Raw genomic sequence first — 20071 nt, 5'->3', positions numbered from 1 at the left:
TCTGTCAATACTTTGTTTGTCTAGGATAGGATCCTATCAAAGTTAAATAAACTAGCCTGCAACCCTGAGTTTGCTATCCACAGCTGTTCTCTGGTATGTTTTTTTCCGGATTCAACAGCAGCTGTGTGTTTTGCTTGTGCTGGGATTTTGTCCAGTATTTCAGACCAAACTCTTTTCATTCCGAAGAAGAGTTAGTTTGGGACTCCTCTTTTGAGTCTCAACACGGCTTACAGTCTCTTCCTCTCCAACAACAGCTCAAAACGATGGGGCTGTGGACTTTTTGATTTCCTAAAGTATGGGAAATTCTTATTTGTGAAGTCAGTGAGAAAAGTTAGTGTTCATGATACCCTTGAGATCACTTCAGAAGTTTCTTAGTTTCATTTTTGTAGGTTTATTTGTGCTCATAAGCAAAATGCTAACCAGAGGTGGGATCCAACCAGTTCTCACCACTTCTCTAGAAGTGGTTACTAATTTTTTCTGAGTGCTGAGAAGGGGTTACTAAAGCAACCTCCCTGCCCAATAGGGACTGGAGGTGCGTGTGTGCGGTGGCGGCGCCACTGTTTGAATCCCACCACCATCGGAACCTGTTATTAACATTTTTGGTTCCCACCACTGGCTAATCCTAACCCTGGGGATGAAAGTCAGTAGCTTTTTGCCTAACCTACATTGCAGGGCTGTGGTGAGGACTGAATATGAGCACCCAGTTTCTTGGAAATTGAAGGAGAGCAAGACACCTTATAATTCTCTGAACAGAGACTTAAAAACTTGAAGAGAAGCTTTTAATGCAACCGTAACCCAGCAGGACCCCGGCTATGCAAACCCCCCTCTTGATTTTTCTGTCCAACTGGAGAATTGGGGATGGTTCAAAACAATAAATATCAGCACACTTCTGCCAGTAAAAAAAATTCTAGAAAGCCAAGTTTTGAAGGTAACATGACTTTATTATAAGCAGAACATCTTTTCAGCTACTGGTGTCTGATTGTAGCAACCTTGACAGGGAAAGGATCTTCAGAGCCCTTCAGGAAGGCGATGCTGAAAAGAGGCAAATCCTAGAAGATGGTGCCCCATAAACCAAAGAAAAGAGGAAGTCCAGAATATTAACTTAAACTGGCAAGGCCTCATTTTCCTCTGTGGGATCTTTTCAGTTGTTCCTCTCGTGCCTGAGAGGAATGGGGGCTGGAGGAGGCTGAGGGGGTGTCTATTCAGAGATCTGCTTGACAATCAGCTGGCTATTCTTTATAAAGTGAAATATGTTGCTGTTATTTTCAGATGAAGGGGGGGGAATGTCCCTATTTTATTTCAGTCAGATTTGGTGGCTGGGAGCCTGGAGAGACCTTTAAAGAACTAAAGGGGGGGAGAAAAAATATTATGAGAAAAAATATTATCTTCTTGATGCTGCTGGTGTGAAGAGAAGGTCTTAAAAGAGTTTGAGCTGGCCTTTTTTGCGTACCCAAAAGAAGGGCAGGAGGGTCTCTCCAGAGAAGGAGGCTCCAGAGAACTCAAAGATGAGGGCTCTTCGATCAGCGTCGAAAAAGGCCACTCGACCCTCATCATAGTTCAGACAGACTCGGATCCTCTTGGGCTCCCCACTCAGGGTCAGAGGAGGGTAATAATCTTCTATGAAAGCCCTATAGTGCCCTTCCCACTTCCCCACCTCCCAGATCCCTTCCTCAGGACTAAAAGTAATGTCTCCCTTCCTCCTCACAGACTTTCTGGCCACCCCCACAGCCCATTGTTCCTCACTTCCCACAAGGACTTCCCAGAAATGGCGGCCTCCTGTGAACCCCTCACGGCCCAGCACAGCACCATAAACATCAAATCTCTCAGGATTGTCTGGAAGAATCTGAGGTTTTTCTCCATCCCTCACGCTTTTCTGATCTTCAGATAGGATAAGTTCCGGTTGGGCCGTGTCTGGATCCAGAGTCACATTTGCTGTTGCAAAGAAAGGAGGAGACAAGAAGAGAAAGATTTTCAGCTGGGAGATTTCTCCCTCTGGCCTCTTCTGCCTCCTTCTGCCCATCATGGCCTCCTCTCACCCCACTTTAAGCTTTTTCTGCCTTCTCCTGACCTATTAAAAGGCAGAGCAGCCTTTTGGTGCACCTCAAGAAAAGGAAGATAAAAGACACAATAAAAAACCCACAGGAAGACAACCCATTTCCTACCATCTCGTATTACAAGCAGTTAATCTTCAGAGAACAGAACCGTGGATATTTTTTGGAAAGAAATCGCACATGAAAGAGCATTTACACAAACACCCGAATCTCATGAAAAGGAGCAGAGGCACAGAAGGGGTTGAACGGATTGTGGCTCTTACTCCTGATCCGAGACACGTCTCAAAACTGAATTTGGCTCTTACTGACACTGAAGAAAAGACAGAGTACCGAAGAAGGTTCCCGTGGCTTTCAGCCTGCCAGGGAGAGGAGTTTCTCAAGTGGCTCTGGGGACAATTTTGGATTTCATTGAAAGTTCAAAGACTGGACTGAACACAACTTCTCAAAGAATGTGCTGCAAACTAATATTGTCAGCTACAAAGTGAAGGTAAAAGCCTTCCTGCACCCTTTAGAGGAAGCCTGCGAGATAAGACCTTCCCACCACAGCCTAAAGAACTGGCCATTTACCCTTCTGTATTTTTAACATTCAGTCGGGTGTGCTTGAAAGCTTAGACAATATTTTGTGCCAATTTAAATAACAAAGAATGTATTACATGAACTTTGTCGTTGTTTTGGGGATATTCCTGTACCGCAAGAATGACATTACTGCTCATTTCAACCTTCAATTATTTGTTCTAAGAAATCCTCTAATTCAAGGTGTCTCCCAGAACACCTTGAATCAAAAACACCCTGTTAATAGTTTCTGTGCTTCACAGCAAAGGTAACTTGTGGGAGGGAAGACAGAACAGGATTTTGATTCTTTTGACAATCTCTGTGTCTTCTGGAGAGACCCAGGGGCTTTGGTGGTGGTTTGCTCACAGGGATAGCCTTGTGTGGTTTCCTTGTTGCTGGTGTAGCTAGTCATAAAGCGCAGTAACAACGGGATGTCTGCATGGCAGATTTCCCCGCAGTTTCCCTCTTTCAGTCCGCCAGAAGTGCCCACCCCGCTCCACTGGGCACTTCTGGGTTTGGCAATTAACAAAAATAATTTATAGCATATCACTACAGTGATGCTTTCCACTATATATATTGTCACAACAGAAAGGTCTAGAGATTTATTTTTAATGAATGCACATTAGACAACCAGGTACACATAGAGAGAGCGCAAAACAGTGCTAAGCCAGCATTCGATCTGCATATATGATTGTGACAAATGGAAGAGTCCAGTTCACAGTGCTAGGAAACATCTGCCTTCATCATGTCTCCTGCACAGAAAGGTGCATCTGAGTAACAGCAAAGGAGGCAGCAGAACAAGCTGAAGCGGAAACTTTGGAGTGGCTGAATGGAGTTTCAGTTCTCCTTACAAACACCAAACACAACTTATGTTTCAGCATCCGGAAAACAGAACTATGGCGTTCCAGACGTCTGCCTTTATATACTGCTGTTCCATAAACGAAGCTTTCCCCCCTTAAACTGGTATATCCAACACACAATTTATAGCACCTTAAAAATGAGGGAAACCTGGAAAGGGTAGGAAAATCCACTCAGAGAAATGGGATTCCCCACCTGGTCTGTGCTTCTCATGGGGAGGATTCTGAAAGGCCCTCAAGGGATGAGGCCCACCAACCATTCTCCCAAAATGGTGGCAGGCAGGTGGAAGGAGGGAGTTCATCCCCTCAGAATTAACCTCCTCTTTCACCCTGACAGACCTTCTCAGAACAAGGAATGGAAAGATGAGGAGCAAAACCAGAGCATACACGTTCTCTCTTGGAAAAACACCAAGTAGATGAACACACATTATAAGGTGAAGGTTTTTACCTACGGTAAGTAACAATTGATTGGTATATGAAGAAAAACATACCTTTGTGCAGGGGAAGTCCAGAATCCAGAGTGTCTGTGGAAGCAAAGGGACCGAAAGTGAACAGCAGACTCTTGTGCCTACCACAAATCTTGTGACAAAAACATCAGCTAACAAGATTGTCTATTTCTCTCTTGGGGAGGGCAGGTGTCATGCTATAGTCCCATCTCACCGGAAACAATAACCAAGCAGGGTTGGTAACTGGATGGGAGACCAATGAAGATTCTGCGGACAAAGGCAATGGCGAAGAAATCTCTGCTTCTCAGTTGCTTTGGAAGCCTCTTTCTGATGTGGCCATAAGTTCGTTGTGACTTGATGGCACAGGCACACATATTTCTCTTCAGTATCAGGGGAAAGGTTAAGTAGAGCCTATTTCTGGGGGAAATTCTTCCCAAATATTTATATTTCCTTTTACTAGTCACTTTAACTGCAATCCAAGAGTCTACTCCGGCCAAACATAGGTTCCACGGTGCCATCCTAAGTACCCTTATGCCCTTCTAAACCTGCTGATTTCAACTGGCTTAGAAGGGTGTAACACTGCTTAAGACAGCATTATCAGTCCCCTTGAGACCACTCTGTGAACTCAGCTTAGGACACAGTCAAGCAAAGATACCCACTCAGTCAAAGGGGACAGTTTGCATAGGTCCAATGTGGTCACAAACAGACTGCAATGAGAATGGGGGTAGGAGTTCCTGCAAGGGGTCAGGTGGGCGTTTCCATTATGTGCGGATGCGCTGAAGGGCAGTTTCCTCCCCCTCCCTCGCATTTGGGGGGGTCCTTCTGCCACTGCCTCACAGTTGGACAGTGCACAGACACAAAGGACTACAGAGAAGCAACACAGAAAAAAATCCAGAAAAACCACATCATGAAATTCTGAACTAAGACTGCGGGAGAATTCTGACCACAAAACTTCCATAGAATCATAGAGTTGGAAGAGACCACAAGGGCCATCAAGTCCAACCCCCTGCAATGCAGGAACACACAATTAAAGCACTCCTGACAGATGGTCATCCAACCTCTGTTTAAAAACCTCCAAAAAGGGAGACTCCGCAACTCTCCAAGGCAGTGAATTCCACTGTGCAACAGCCCTGAGAGTCAGAAAGTTCTTCCTAATGTTCAGGTGGAATCTCTTTTCCTGTACCTTGAATCCATTATTCCGTGTCCTAGTCTCTGAGTCAGCAGAAAACCTGCTTGCTCCCTCTTTGACATGGCATTCCTTCAAATATTTAAACACAGCTATCATGCCCCCTTTAACCTTCACTTCCGCAGACTAAACATTCCTAACTCCCTAAGTCTCTCTTTGTAGGGCATGGATTCCAGACCTTTTACTGTTTTTGTTGCCCCTGCACTCATTCCAGCTTCTCAATATCCTTCTTGAATTGCGGTGCCCAGAACTGTACACAGTATTCCAGGTGAGGTCTAACCAATGCAGAACAGAGAGGTACAATTACGTCCCTCGATCTTGACACTATGCTCCTATTGATACAGCCCAATGGTGAACTAAAATAGCCTTGTGAATTGGGACATACAATTCTCACATTCCCAGGTCTGCTAATAATGAAAGTCAGGGGTCCCAACTTGGTGCCCACCAAGTATTTTACAAAGTGGGCAGGGAGAGGGGGGGACGTATGCCAAGCAAGGCTTCTGATTGGCTGAGCAGCATGTTAAATTTGTTGCTTGGGCAGCATAGGACCTTCACTGTGTGGCTGAAGGTATGCCGCAGCAGCAATTCTGTGGCTAGCTCAGCCTCCAGTGGTAGCTGTTTTGTGGCATCCCTTTTGTGGCTGTGCCCACCATGCTGTGTCAGAATTCCTAAGGCAGGTGTGGGCTCAAAAAGTGAAGGCCCTGAAATAAGCCACCTGAAACACACTAAAACATCTGGCCCAATCTGATGTCCAGTCAGAAATCCCTCCAGCATTTCTTCATTACCTTTGAATTGCTTCACAATACCCTCCAAAAGGGGATTTAGATTTGAGAGGTCCCAGATCTGCCACTTCAGTGAAAATGGAAAAGGCACTGGATTCTTGATTTTCTTTTTTTCTTCATTCCTGGAGAAAATCACATCAAGAGTCTGAGAGAACGGTGAGCGGCCCCAGGTCACCCAGCAGGCTTCATGCGGAGAAGCAGGGAATTGAACCCTCCTCTCTAGATTAGAACCCACTGCTCTTAACCACCGTCAGGATGCGAGGGTCTTCAGAGAGCAACGTCCACCTCACCGTAGCTCCTGAGACACCAAAACCACAAAAATAAAACAGAACCTGTTTAGATTCAGAATACCACTACAGGGAGAGGAAGTGCTCCTGTTTTCCTTTGTTGATTGGGGGGGGGGGGGGGGGTATTTCTTCATTGTTGCTGCTCCACATGGACTATTCAATGCGTGTGAAGAAGCAAAAATATCAAAGTAACTCCCCTCATGGGGGATGTTTGGGCATGAAAAATGGATGAGGGAGAGGGAAGAAGCCTTTCCTTCCCTCCGGTGGAATTCGTGGCCAAATGGGCTCTGCTTTCTTTTTTAACAGCCATTCATCAAATTTGCTGCGTGACTGTGAGGAACCAGATCCAACTCTTAAATCAGCAAAGATCCAGTTTGGCCTAGAGAGCCCCAACCCCTCATCCCCTCTGCTCATCTCTGCCTTGCAAATGTCCAGCGAAAGAAAAAGAAAGTTGGGGTGGTTATAATTCTGGACTTCAGGGTGATGGTTGTGGGAGGGGATGAGGCTTAGTGGTGGAGAATCTGCTCAGCACGCAGCTACCTCCTGCTAGACTGCTTCCAGTCTGCCCTCATACCTTCAAGACCGCTTTACCACATATGTCCCAAATAGGCCCCTGTGTTAGCAAGGACATGTTTGCTGGTGGTCCCTGGCCCCTCAGTGATGCGGCTGGCCACTGCCTGGTCGAACGCTCTTCCTCCATCCATTAGGGCCCTGCGGGACCTTGATGAGTTCTGCAGGGCCTGTAAAACTAAGCTGTTCCACCGGGCCTATGGGGAGGCTATCCGCGAACCTGCCGCCTCCTGTTGATGCCCGTAAACCATCTGTGTTACCATCTTCGGCTATTTGCTGGTTCCCTCCCACTGAGAGTAAGAGAGTAGGGGGCCGGACGCCTCCCATAACAAAAGGTCTGTGTGGGTTATGATGTTACTGCTGCTGTTTTAATAGGATTTTAACTTATATTTATTGTATGGTTGGATTTGTTGCTTATTATCCTTGTTGCTGTTTTATTATTCACTGCCCAGAGCCCTTTGGGGATTGGGCGGTATACCAAATCCAACAACAACAATGACAAATGGGTTATTTTGGAAGTCCAGTTGTTACTATGGCTGCAAGGCAATGGCTTCCGGGATTGGGTTCGGCAGTTGTGACAGTGTTCACCTTTAAAGTGCTCCTGTAGCCAGCCCTAATACCAACCAAGGCGTTATTCGGGGCAAATAAAGTTTCCAGACTGCCATTTTGTAGAACGGATGTCACTGAGGAGGCTCCAATACTGTACTTCCTGGAGTGTTTTCTAATGTGGTTTTGGAAGCAGCTACCACCACAAGACTAGGATCTTCACTGAGTGGGGAGAGGTGAGCTGCAGCAGCCCCTTTGTTGGCTGACTCCGCCTCCTACAGGACCCATCTTGTGCCAGCCATTTTGTGCCTGTGCCAACTACAACATGACAGAATACCAGAGGTTATACATGACTTTGTAACTGGCTGATTCACTGAATGTTGAAGCTGTATGCTGCTTTACTTAACACACAATCAGAGGATTCAATCTCTATTTCTACTAGATTTACCTGAACGCACTGAAGAAATTTCTGTTGAAAACGTGGACTAGCGCACAACGCGTTCTGCGAATGTGGCTGCTGTCGCCGTGGTGTCTTCATCCACTTGCTGGAGCAGCTGTCTACTACCACAATTCGTTTTAATATTCTTTACTCATTGAATATTGGTGATACTGACTCTTTCAATTGATTGGAACGCAATAGGAGTGTTGCAGGTTTCGTGCCTTATGGACAATGTTCATGACATCCTATACAATGCCTCTGAGAATTTGTTACTAAGTACAGTCCCATTACGTTTCTTAAGTTGCCTAACCGCCCTCATTATATGTTTTGTTATTACCTTTATATCCAGTTGAATATTACTTATCATATAAGCACAATATATCTTAATGAATAATCTTTATGAACGGCTTATGAATTATCTATTGAATTTATACTCAAACTAATTGCATATACCACTTAGCTCACTGCCTTGTATCACTATATATACAGTCCATGTTTCTTAGGCTTGGCTAAGGACATGTTTGACACAACACTGGATTAAGTATTAAATATAACTGATTAATTAATTGTTGATATAGTATGCAGGTGGGAATTAACGTAACTACAATTCAAAATGATGTATAACCAAACACTTAAGATGTACTAAAATACTTGCGATATTAGATTGTGTATCCTATGTTTTACTAGCTGGAAGTCTGTTTTCAATGCACTATATATATAATTTTTTTTCTCTTTTTTCTACCTTTTTCTTTATGTCTTTATATATATATTTTCAATGTGTTTTTTATTATGTAAACACAACTAAATATTGTATTTTTTCTGAATATTTTTTCTTTTTTTGTTTACTGTACACTGTGATTAAATTCAATAAAGGTGTAAATAAAAAAAAACATTTATACTCAAACTAATTGCATGTACCAATCAGCTCATTGCCTCGTATCACTATATATACAGTCCATGTTTCTTAGGCTTGGCTGGCCTAAACATTTTTTAGAATACCAGAGGTGCAAGGAGGCTGGTGGCCCCTCTTCTAGAGATGCATAGCTAGGGGTCAATCCAAACCACCATCACCCTCACCACTGTTTCACTTCACAATTTCCTGTTTTGTTGACACTCTGCACATAAGCCGTTTGCCACTGGCAGACGGAGGGAGACCCACAATCTTAGTTACACCTGGTTTGGCCATCAGCCCCAATGGTACTTTGGTCACATTATGAGAAGATAAGATTCACTGGAAAAGTCAATAACGGTATGATAAGTGGAAGGCGGCAGGTAAAAAAGGAAGACCCAACATAAGATGGATGGACTCTACAAAGGACTCTACAAAGGAAGGCCTCGGCCCGCAGTTTGCAAGACCCGAGCAAGGCTGTTAATGATCGGACGCGTTGCAGGACATTGATCCATCAGTTTGCCATGAGTTGGAAGCGACTTGACGCCACTTAACACACACACACAAAACGCACACAATCTTGAAGGATCACAATCTTCACAGGCTACCCACACCCCTCCCGCTGTTACGTAGGTTAATGAGAAAGATCCACTCACCCCTCGAAGAAGCTTCTGGCATCCTAAAGAAAAATGGCAGAGACAGAAAGAAGAGAGACCTCAGTGTTTGCTCAAAGGCCACAACAGGAAAAAACCCCAGACCCTGCAGGATTCTGCTCTCGGGCCCTTTTCTTGCATTCACCCAACAGACGCCACTCAAAGGCAGGGGTCTGTCTCCAGAAAGTGGGTGGGAATCTCCATGAGGTTAATGCCAACAAAGTGGGGCCATTTCAGAGTAGAGCCGGGTGATCTGCTCTGAGGACTCAACAGTGGCTATTTTCACACAGGGATTTCTCCTCATGCAAAAGGAGAGGAGGGTGGGTCGCTCTCGTGGCCACCTGTGCATGCAGCGGCATTCCTTGCAACCATCCTGTCTCTGTTATTTTCCTCCTTGCCACTGGAGAGCAAAATAATAGCTAGATTACAGGAGCATTGTAACAGCATGCCGGTCCCCAGTTTTCACTTTTTGTTAACTATTTAGTCCTTATTGCTGCAGAGTTATAACTGGAAAGGTACAGCCTGCACTTTATTTCTTTGAAACTAAAACTAGGAATTAGTGCAACAGATCACTATAATGTGACAACACTAGAACATTGACCTTTTCTTTAACGTTTCAGAAATGTCATCTGATGGGGGGGGGAGGGGAAGGGTGGATCCAGGCCCTGAGAGAAGCAGAGCCAAACGCTGTCATCTTTTAGCCTTTTAAAGACCTTTCCCTCCTTTCCTGCGGTGTTGTAACATGGCTCAGCAGGCAAAAGAGAGTCTGGGCCCAAATTCCGTGAACCAGGTTTGACTTGCATGTAGCTCCCCAGACTGTTGGTTGACACACAAACACACTTCCTCTTCTTCTGAGACGGAAGCTTAGTGGCCTCAGTCTATCAGGGAGTTTCAAATGGCCCCTCTATTTTTTCCAGACTGCGCCTGGGTGGAAATGAAATATGGCAGATGGAAAAGTAGACCACGAGGAGAGGGGAAAACCTGCCAGCAATACAAATAGGGCTCAAATGCTTTTGTACCAAGTGAAGGATGGACAGAAAGGGCCTTCTCCTTGCCCCCCTCTTACCTGCAGGAGTTCACTGGCCGGCTGTTGACACATCTCCTCAATCTCCTGTGCGCGGCTGTCCAGAGAGGAGAGCGCCTCAGAGAATTTGGCCAGGTACTGGTCCCTTTTTCTTGCCACCTCCTCCTCCACCTCTTCCATGTGAGCCAGAAAACGTTTCTCTTGTTCCTCCAGAAGTGAGCGCAGTTCTCTGAACTTGGTGACCGTCTCTTGCTTCTGTCCCGTCACTCGCTTCTGAAATGGAAGGAGAAGGGAATCAGGCCAGCACAAGAAGAAGAAGAAGAAGAGTTTGGATTTATATCCCCCCTTTCTCTCCTGCAGGAGACTCAAAGGGGCTGACAATCTCCTTGCCCTTCCCCCCTCACAACAAACACCCTATGAGGTAGGTGGGGCTGAGAGAGCTCCTAGAAGCTGTGACTAGCCCAAGGTCACCCAGCTGGCATGTGTGGGAGTGTACAGGCTAGTCTGAATTCCCCAGATAAGCCTCCACAGCTCAGGCGGCAGAGCGGGGAATCAAACCCGGTTCCTCCAGATTAGATACACGAGCTCTTAACCTCCTACGCCACTACACACAGGTGGTCTTGGTAGTGGAAGAAAGGCACTTTAGGAGACTGCTGTCAGAAGGGTACCGTGGCCTTTCCCGGAGATCACATTCAGCTGGGAAAAAGAAAGATTTCCACAGACTCATCCTGAGGGCCGAAATACACGTGGATCTCACTTGGAAGTCCTGGAAGGATTCTTTCAGCCACAGAGGGCTCTGTCTCCAGCAAAAGACGCAGAGACTAGAAGGGGCTTCTTCAGGCCATTTGTTTCCCCAATAAAACACCCTCCACGTGTTGACACTCCCTGTCATGCTAGAGGCACCCTCGCCATTTTCTTTATTTAAGCCTCAGTTGTACCTTAGGTAGAATGGGCTTTGTTGTTTTTTTGTACTGTAGTCTGTGGGAGGGAACCTTAGTTAGACCCTGTTTAAACCGTTTTTGAACTGTTACTCATTTGTTTATGTGTCTTACACTGTGTTCCGGCCAAGTGCAAGACAACCGAATTTAGTTTGCTTGGGGAACAGAACCCACCCACCCCTTCTCACTAGACAAAAAGGTTTGATTTTTTAGTAGAAAAGAGCTGAGAGGCCCTTCCCCTCACTTGATCCCCCAATTTAAACTGACTGCATTTTGGGCAAAGAAAAAACAGCAGGGGGAAAATCTACATGCTACTGAGCATCCCAAGGACTTTCCCTCTTGGAACCAGCAATGGCTGAGCAACCCTTGGCCAGGTCCAGTGTTGGTGAAGTATCTCTCAGCATTTCTACCCAGCATTCCTTTGGGAGTGAGAGACCCTCATGTCTTTTCAGGGACTTCTCCTGGCTCCCGGTGTTGGTGCATTGACTCAAATGGGGAATCAACACAACTGGTTTCATGTGCCCAAGATTTACCTCAGAGCACCTTGGAAAGTCAAATGATCATGCCCTAAACAGAAACACCTGAGAACAGAAAAAAAAAGGAGGGGGGTTGCCTCTTCTGTTATTTGCACTTTACCCCCCACCCCTACTATACCTACAGAAGAAGAAGTGTTTGGATTTATATACCCCCTTTCTCTCCTGTAGGAGACTCAAAGGGGCTTACAATCTCCTTGCCCTTCCCCCCTCACAACAAACACCCTGGGAGGTGGGTGGGGCTGAAAGAGCTCTGAGAAGCTGTGACTAGCCCAAGGTCACCCAGCTGGCGTGTGAGAGTGCACAGGCTAATCTGAATTCCCCAGATAAGCCTCCACAGCTCAGGCGGCAGAGCGAAGAATCAAACCCGGTTCCTCCAGATCAGAGTGCACCTGCTCTTAGCCACTACGCCACTGCTGCTCTCCTAGAATCTCTCCTAGAATCTGTTCACTTCCCAGCCACAGAAACACTTACAAGCAGGTCTTGGCTTTGCTCCTCTACATCTGCTCTGCACACCACAATTCTTTCTCTCTCCTTCTTCAGCCCCTCCAGAAAGCAGCAGAAGTAATCCTGGGGGGAGGAAAGACCCGAAACTGAGACTGGTTCCTTTTTCAGAAGTTTACTACAAAACACACTTGAAGCTAAATGGTCCATGAACGCCCTGTCTGCAACGGGATCTTCAACAACATTTCCCATATGCTGAACACAGTCATCTTGTTCATGGGGATGGCGTCCTATTCTCTTCTGATACCCACCAGGGACACAAAGAATACTATGACCCTGACATTGCACCCAAGTGCCACCACAGGAGGAATTTTCACATTTAAAATTATTCCTAATTCACAAAAATACACCCAGGAGCAACAATTTTTAAAAAATAGCAAAGAACTCAGGCAGTGGTAGTGATGGGGGGTTGGGAGTACATGCCTGGCGAGAGTATAGATCGCTCCAGATGGGGGATGGTGGAAGAAACACGTTCCTTCCATTCCGCACACTCCCAAACTCTCTTTGGCCAAGAGAGAGGACACCAAAAGAAGGGAAACTCTGTGTGGAAGCAGCCGGAGCTGTGGGGCCGGAAAGGAGGGAGAGAGTGTGTGTGTGTGGTTAAAACGGGAGGTGAGATGTTGCCTCCTCCTGGCAGAGCCAAGCAATGGGCTGGCGAGATGTCACCACAGCCAGGCAGGGAGTGAGTCAATCGCCCCACTTTATCCTATCTCCACATTTCAATCAGGGCAGGAGGCAATGCCCTTGGGAGCCACCAAGCCAGGAAGGAGTCACTGGTGTTTTGATTCCCCAGTTTGGGCCCAGAGGCGGAGGCAGAACCTGCAGGGAGTTTCCTCACAAAGAGAAGGGGAGGATCCACGGCTCTTACCCTACCTTGTAGTCTTGGGAGGCCTCGTCAAGAGGAAGGATCTCATGATCACTGTGCTCCATGGATCGGTCACAGACCACACAGACGAGGGCTCTGTGATCCGTGCAGAAGAGCTTCAGCGGCTCCAGGTGCTCCTGGCAAACTCTCCCTTTTCCACCAGCCACGACTGCCTGAGGCCCAAAACAAGGAAACCGGATGTGTTTCATTTTGCACCCCAAACTGTCTCTCTCCTTGGGATGACTGGACATAATGAGTGCCTTGTTTGGTAGAAAACAACACACAAAAACTTTAAAATATAACAGCTGGGAGTACCAAAGTGTAATCCTGTGAGTTGTGGACTTCAATCTGGTGTTGGGGGGCTCGTCCCAGAGAGGAAGGGGGGGAGGGTTGAAGAAAAAGAGACTTCTGAGGGCAAAGAGGGAGGAGAAGCCATCTGGGTCTCTGCAGAGAACAGGAAAGCCCGAGAAGGAGCCTCCAGAGATCTGCAGCCGCCCCAAGAGTCCCAAAAGCAGCCGCACCAAGGAGGGTCAGTCAAGACCTCTTCAGTTTCAACTGTAAATTGGGTTTTCCCCTCAGTCTGAGCCCATCATCCAAGTGTCCTGCTCTGACTCCCCCTCCCTCCTCCTTGGAGTAAACTGTACTTGTATACTAAGTTCTACTTGGAAATGGTGACTGGGGATTGGAGGTTCTGGAAATGGCTGACTCTTTCCTTTGTGCCTCCTGGCCACCCTCCTTGTCAGGAAGAGGAAGCCAGTGGGCTGGAGTCATCAGAACTAGCCTGCTGGATCAGACCAGAGTCCATCTAGTCCAGGACTCTGCTACTCACAGTGGCCCACCAGGTGCCTTTGGGAGCTCACCCCTGTTGTCTTTCTTTTGAGAGTCGGTGTGGTGGATTTTAATCTGGAGAACCAGGATTGTTTCTCCACTCCTCCAGATGAGCAGTGGACTCTTAACCAGTGAACTGAATTTTTCCCTCGTTCCTACACATGTAGCCTGCTGGGTGACCTTGGGCTAGTCACAGAACTCTCTCAGCCCCACCTACCTCACCAGGTGTCTGTTGTGGGGAGAGGAAGGGAAAGTGAGCCTCCTTGCGGCTCCTTATAGGAGAGAAAGGTGGGGTATAAATCCAAACTCTTCTTTTTCTTTATCATCCCCACAACACAAACACTAATAAACCAGATCCCATAAAGTCTTCCCTCAGCTGGGGTTGGTGGAAGAAACTGGGCTTCCACAAGCTTCATTAAGCCACCGATTCCTTTGGAAGTCAATGAACGAATCACAACTCCTGGGTCCAGGTGAACCACATTCTCCCTATACCTGCTTTGAGCGGCATTTTGCAACGTGCCCCAGAAGCCCCCAAACACCACCCTGTTCCTTTCTTGCAATCAGGGTTCCTGGGGGATATTATGACAAAACTCCAAAAGTGGATCCCAATGTGTAAAGAGGTGAAGCTGGAACTGTAGGAATATGGATGGACCCAAATGGATTGTTCAGCCACCTTTCAGATTTAAATTTTTTGGGGGGGGGGGTGTTTTTGGCAGCAGGCCCTTCCTTCCATAAGAACATAAGAACAAGCCTGCTGGATCAGACCAGAGTCCATCTAGTCCAGCATTCTGCTACTCGCAGTGGCCCACCAGGTGCCTTTGGGAGCTCACATGCAGGATGTGAAAGCAATGGCCTTCTGCTGCTGCTGCTCCTGAGCGCCTGGTCTGCTAAGGCATTTGCAATCTGAGATCAAGGAGGATCAAGATTGGTAGCCATAGATTGACTTCTCCTCCATAAATCTGTCCAAGCCCCTTTTAAAGCTATCCAGGTTAGTGGCCATCACCACCTCCTGTGGCAGCATATTCCAAACACCAATCACACGTATGAAGAAGTGTTTCCTTTTATTAACCTAATTCTTTCCCCCCAGCATTTTCAATGAATGCCCCCTGGTTCTAGTATTGTGAGAAAGAGAGAAAAATTTCTCTCTGTCAACATTTTCTACCCCATGCATAATTTTATAGACTTCAATCATATCCCCCCTCAGCCGCCTCCTCTCCAAACTAAAGAGTCCCAAACGCTGCAGCCTCTCCTCATAAGGAAGGTGCTCCAACTCTTCAATCATCCTCGTTGCCCTTCTCTTGCACTTTTTTCTATCTCTTTCATATCTTTTTTGAGATGTGGCGACCAGAACTGAACACAGTAATTCAAGCGCGGTCGCATCTCACTGCTTTATATATAAGGGCATGACAACTCTTGCAGTTTTGTATTATCAACTCCTTCCCTAATTATCCCCAGCATACAGCTCGCATTTTCAACCGCCAAAATGCACTGAATTGACCTTCCAAAGGAACTATCAACCAAGACGCCCCAATCACTTTCCTCGTCTGTGACTGATAGCACTGACCCCTGTAGTGTGTATGTGAAGTTTGGATTTTGTGCCTCTATGTGCATCAATTTCACATTTAGGCTACATTGAACTGCATTTGCCATTTCTTAGCCCACTTCACCTAATTTTGGGGGGGGGGGGTGGGGGGGGGGGGGGGTGGGGGGGGGGGGTCGGGCGTGGGGGGGGGGGGGGGGTGGTGGGGGCGGTGGGTTGGGGGGGGGGGGGGTGGGGGGGGGGGGGGGTGGGGGGGGGGGGGGGTGGGGGGGGGGGGGGGTGGGGGGGGGGGGGGGTGGGGGGGGGGGGGGGTGGGGGGGGGGGGGGGTGGGGGGGGGGGGGGGTGGGGGGGGGGGGGGGTGGGGGGGGGGGGGGGTGGGGGGGGGGGGGGGTGGGGGGGGGGGGGGGTGGGGGGGGGGGGGGGTGGGGGGGGGGGGGGGTGGGGGGGGGGGGGGGTGGGGGGGGGGGGGGGTGGGGGGGGGGGGGGGTGGGGGGGGGGGGGGGTGGGGGGGGGGGGGGGTGGGGGGGGGGGGGGGTGGGGGGGGGGGGGGGTGGGGGGGGGGGGGGGTGGGGGGGGGGGGGGGTGGGGGGGGGGGGGGGTGGGGGGGGGGGGGGGTGGGGGGGGGGGGGGGTGGGGGGGGGGGGGGGTGGGGGGGGGGGGGGGTGGGGGGGGGGGGGGGTGGGGGGGGGGGGGGGTGGGGGGGGGGGGGGGTGGGGGGGGGGGGGGGTGGGGGGGGGGGGGGGTGGGGGGGGGGGGGGGTGGGGGGGGGGGGGGGTGGGGGGGGGGGGGGGTGGGGGGGGGGGGGGGTGGGGGGGGGGGGGGGTGGGGGGGGGGGGGGGTGGGGGGGGGGGGGGGTGGGGGGGGGGGGGGGTGGGGGGGGGGGGGGGTGGGGGGGGGGGGGGGTGGGGGGGGGGGGGGGTGGGGGGGGGGGGGGGTGGGGGGGGGGGGGGGTGGGGGGGGGGGGGGGTGGGGGGGGGGGGGGGTGGGGGGGGGGGGGGGTGGGGGGGGGGGGGGGTGGGGGGGGGGGGGGGTGGGGGGGGGGGGGGGTGGGGGGGGGGGGGGGTGGGGGGGGGGGGGGGTGGGGGGGGGGGGGGGTGGGGGGGGGGGGGGGTGGGGGGGGGGGGGGGTGGGGGGGGGGGGGGGTGGGGGGGGGGGGGGGTGGGGGGGGGGGGGGGTGGGGGGGGGGGGGGGTGGGGGGGGGGGGGGGTGGGGGGGGGGGGGGGTGGGGGGGGGGGGGGGTGGGGGGGGGGGGGGGTGGGGGGGGGGGGGGGTGGGGGGGGGGGGGGGTGGGGGGGGGGGGGGGTGGGGGGGGGGGGGGGTGGGGGGGGGGGGGGGTGGGGGGGGGGGGGGGTGGGGGGGGGGGGGGGTGGGGGGGGGGGGGGGTGGGGGGGGGGGGGGGTGGGGGGGGGGGGGGGTGGGGGGGGGGGGGGGTGGGGGGGGGGGGGGGTGGGGGGGGGGGGGGGTGGGGGGGGGGGGGGGTGGGGGGGGGGGGGGGTGGGGGGGGGGGGGGGTGGGGGGGGGGGGGGGTGGGGGGGGGGGGGGGTGGGGGGGGGGGGGGGTGGGGGGGGGGGGGGGTGGGGGGGGGGGGGGGTGGGGGGGGGGGGGGGTGGGGGGGGGGGGGGGTGGGGGGGGGGGGGGGTGGGGGGGGGGGGGGGTGGGGGGGGGGGGGGGTGGGGGGGGGGGGGGGTGGGGGGGGGGGGGGGTGGGGGGGGGGGGGGGTGGGGGGGGGGGGGGGTGGGGGGGGGGGGGGGTGGGGGGGGGGGGGGGTGGGGGGGGGGGGGGGTGGGGGGGGGGGGGGGTGGGGGGGGGGGGGGGTGGGGGGGGGGGGGGGTGGGGGGGGGGGGGGGTGGGGGGGGGGGGGGGTGGGGGGGGGGGGGGGTGGGGGGGGGGGGGGGTGGGGGGGGGGGGGGGTGGGGGGGGGGGGGGGTGGGGGGGGGGGGGGGTGGGGGGGGGGGGGGGTGGGGGGGGGGGGGGGTGGGGGGGGGGGGGGGTGGGGGGGGGGGGGGGTGGGGGGGGGGGGGGGTGGGGGGGGGGGGGGGTGGGGGGGGGGGGGGGTGGGGGGGGGGGGGGGTGGGGGGGGGGGGGGGTGGGGGGGGGGGGGGGTGGGGGGGGGGGGGGGTGGGGGGGGGGGGGGGTGGGGGGGGGGGGGGGTGGGGGGGGGGGGGGGTGGGGGGGGGGGGGGGTGGGGGGGGGGGGGGGTGGGGGGGGGGGGGGGTGGGGGGGGGGGGGGGTGGGGGGGGGGGGGGGTGGGGGGGGGGGGGGGTGGGGGGGGGGGGGGGTGGGGGGGGGGGGGGGTGGGGGGGGGGGGGGGTGGGGGGGGGGGGGGGTGGGGGGGGGGGGGGGTGGGGGGGGGGGGGGGTGGGGGGGGGGGGGGGTGGGGGGGGGGGGGGGTGGGGGGGGGGGGGGGTGGGGGGGGGGGGGGGTGGGGGGGGGGGGGGGTGGGGGGGGGGGGGGGTGGGGGGGGGGGGGGGTGGGGGGGGGGGGGGGTGGGGGGGGGGGGGGGTGGGGGGGGGGGGGGGTGGGGGGGGGGGGGGGTGGGGGGGGGGGGGGGTGGGGGGGGGGGGGGGTGGGGGGGGGGGGGGGTGGGGGGGGGGGGGGGTGGGGGGGGGGGGGGGTGGGGGGGGGGGGGGGTGGGGGGGGGGGGGGGTGGGGGGGGGGGGGGGTGGGGGGGGGGGGGGGTGGGGGGGGGGGGGGGTGGGGGGGGGGGGGGGTGGGGGGGGGGGGGGGTGGGGGGGGGGGGGGGTGGGGGGGGGGGGGGGTGGGGGGGGGGGGGGGTGGGGGGGGGGGGGGGTGGGGGGGGGGGGGGGTGGGGGGGGGGGGGGGTGGGGGGGGGGGGGGGTGGGGGGGGGGGGGGGTGGGGGGGGGGGGGGGTGGGGGGGGGGGGGGGTGGGGGGGGGGGGGGGTGGGGGGGGGGGGGGGTGGGGGGGGGGGGGGGTGGGGGGGGGGGGGGGTGGGGGGGGGGGGGGGTGGGGGGGGGGGGGGGTGGGGGGGGGGGGGGGTGGGGGGGGGGGGGGGTGGGGGGGGGGGGGGGTGGGGGGGGGGGGGGGTGGGGGGGGGGGGGGGTGGGGGGGGGGGGGGGTGGGGGGGGGGGGGGGTGGGGGGGGGGGGGGGTGGGGGGGGGGGGGGGTGGGGGGGGGGGGGGGTGGGGGGGGGGGGGGGTGGGGGGGGGGGGGGGTGGGGGGGGGGGGGGGTGGGGGGGGGGGGGGGTGGGGGGGGGGGGGGGTGGGGGGGGGGGGGGGTGGGGGGGGGGGGGGGTGGGGGGGGGGGGGGGTGGGGGGGGGGGGGGGTGGGGGGGGGGGGGGGTGGGGGGGGGGGGGGGTGGGGGGGGGGGGGGGTGGGGGGGGGGGGGGGTGGGGGGGGGGGGGGGTGGGGGGGGGGGGGGGTGGGGGGGGGGGGGGGTGGGGGGGGGGGGGGGTGGGGGGGGGGGGGGGTGGGGGGGGGGGGGGGTGGGGGGGGGGGGGGGTGGGGGGGGGGGGGGGTGGGGGGGGGGGGGGGTGGGGGGGGGGGGGGGTGGGGGGGGGGGGGGGTGGGGGGGGGGGGGGGTGGGGGGGGGGGGGGGTGGGGGGGGGGGGGGGTGGGGGGGGGGGGGGGTGGGGGGGGGGGGGGGTGGGGGGGGGGGGGGGTGGGGGGGGGGGGGGGTGGGGGGGGGGGGGGGTGGGGGGGGGGGGGGGTGGGGGGGGGGGGGGGTGGGGGGGGGGGGGGGTGGGGGGGGGGGGGGGTGGGGGGGGGGGGGGGTGGGGGGGGGGGGGGGTGGGGGGGGGGGGGGGTGGGGGGGGGGGGGGGTGGGGGGGGGGGGGGGTGGGGGGGGGGGGGGGTGGGGGGGGGGGGGGGTGGGGGGGGGGGGGGGTGGGGGGGGGGGGGGGTGGGGGGGGGGGGGGGTGGGGGGGGGGGGGGGTGGGGGGGGGGGGGGGTGGGGGGGGGGGGGGGTGGGGGGGGGGGGGGGTGGGGGGGGGGGGGGGTGGGGGGGGGGGGGGGTGGGGGGGGGGGGGGGTGGGGGGGGGGGGGGGTGGGGGGGGGGGGGGGTGGGGGGGGGGGGGGGTGGGGGGGGGGGGGGGTGGGGGGGGGGGGGGGTGGGGGGGGGGGGGGGTGGGGGGGGGGGGGGGTGGGGGGGGGGGGGGGTGGGGGGGGGGGGGGGTGGGGGGGGGGGGGGGTGGGGGGGGGGGGGGGTGGGGGGGGGGGGGGGTGGGGGGGGGGGGGGGTGGGGGGGGGGGGGGGTGGGGGGGGGGGGGGGTGGGGGGGGGGGGGGGTGGGGGGGGGGGGGGGTGGGGGGGGGGGGGGGTGGGGGGGGGGGGGGGTGGGGGGGGGGGGGGGTGGGGGGGGGGGGGGGTGGGGGGGGGGGGGGGTGGGGGGGGGGGGGGGTGGGGGGGGGGGGGGGTGGGGGGGGGGGGGGGTGGGGGGGGGGGGGGGTGGGGGGGGGGGGGGGTGGGGGGGGGGGGGGGTGGGGGGGGGGGGGGGTGGGGGGGGGGGGGGGTGGGGGGGGGGGGGGGTGGGGGGGGGGGGGGGTGGGGGGGGGGGGGGGTGGGGGGGGGGGGGGGTGGGGGGGGGGGGGGGTGGGGGGGGGGGGGGGTGGGGGGGGGGGG

At 56.9% G+C, this 20071-nt stretch overlaps 1 protein-coding gene across 2 annotated transcripts in view; it reads right to left on the bottom strand.

The window, feature by feature from the left end:
- The window catches only part of LOC125428718 (E3 ubiquitin-protein ligase TRIM7-like), a 105054-nt gene that overhangs the window by 14347 nt on the left and 70636 nt on the right, over window positions 1–20071 (bottom strand). Inside the window, exons 2-8 of one of the 2 annotated variants that reach the window (XR_007243869.1) lie at window positions 13131–13295; window positions 12228–12323; window positions 10325–10555; window positions 9262–9284; window positions 5878–5996; window positions 3952–3984; window positions 990–1932 (exon numbers count right to left, since the gene is read on the bottom strand). Coding sequence is in view for 1 of the 2 variants with exons in the window: in XM_048489296.1 (XP_048345253.1) it covers window positions 1418–1932; window positions 3952–3984; window positions 5878–5996; window positions 9262–9284; window positions 10325–10555; window positions 12228–12323; window positions 13131–13295 (1182 nt within the window). In the remaining variant the exon portion in view is untranslated. Of the gene's footprint in view, window positions 1–920; window positions 1933–3951; window positions 3985–5877; window positions 5997–9261; window positions 9285–10324; window positions 10556–12227; window positions 12324–13130; window positions 13296–20071 lie in introns of those variants that run through there. The other variant, XM_048489296.1, reaches the window with a different exon arrangement.

Source organism: Sphaerodactylus townsendi, linkage group LG03, assembly GCF_021028975.2.
Source record: "Sphaerodactylus townsendi isolate TG3544 linkage group LG03, MPM_Stown_v2.3, whole genome shotgun sequence".
NCBI classification, from domain to species: Eukaryota; Metazoa; Chordata; class Lepidosauria; order Squamata; family Sphaerodactylidae; genus Sphaerodactylus; species Sphaerodactylus townsendi.
Note: the sequence above shows the minus strand (reverse complement) of the source record. Positions and strands in the feature narration are given on the sequence as shown.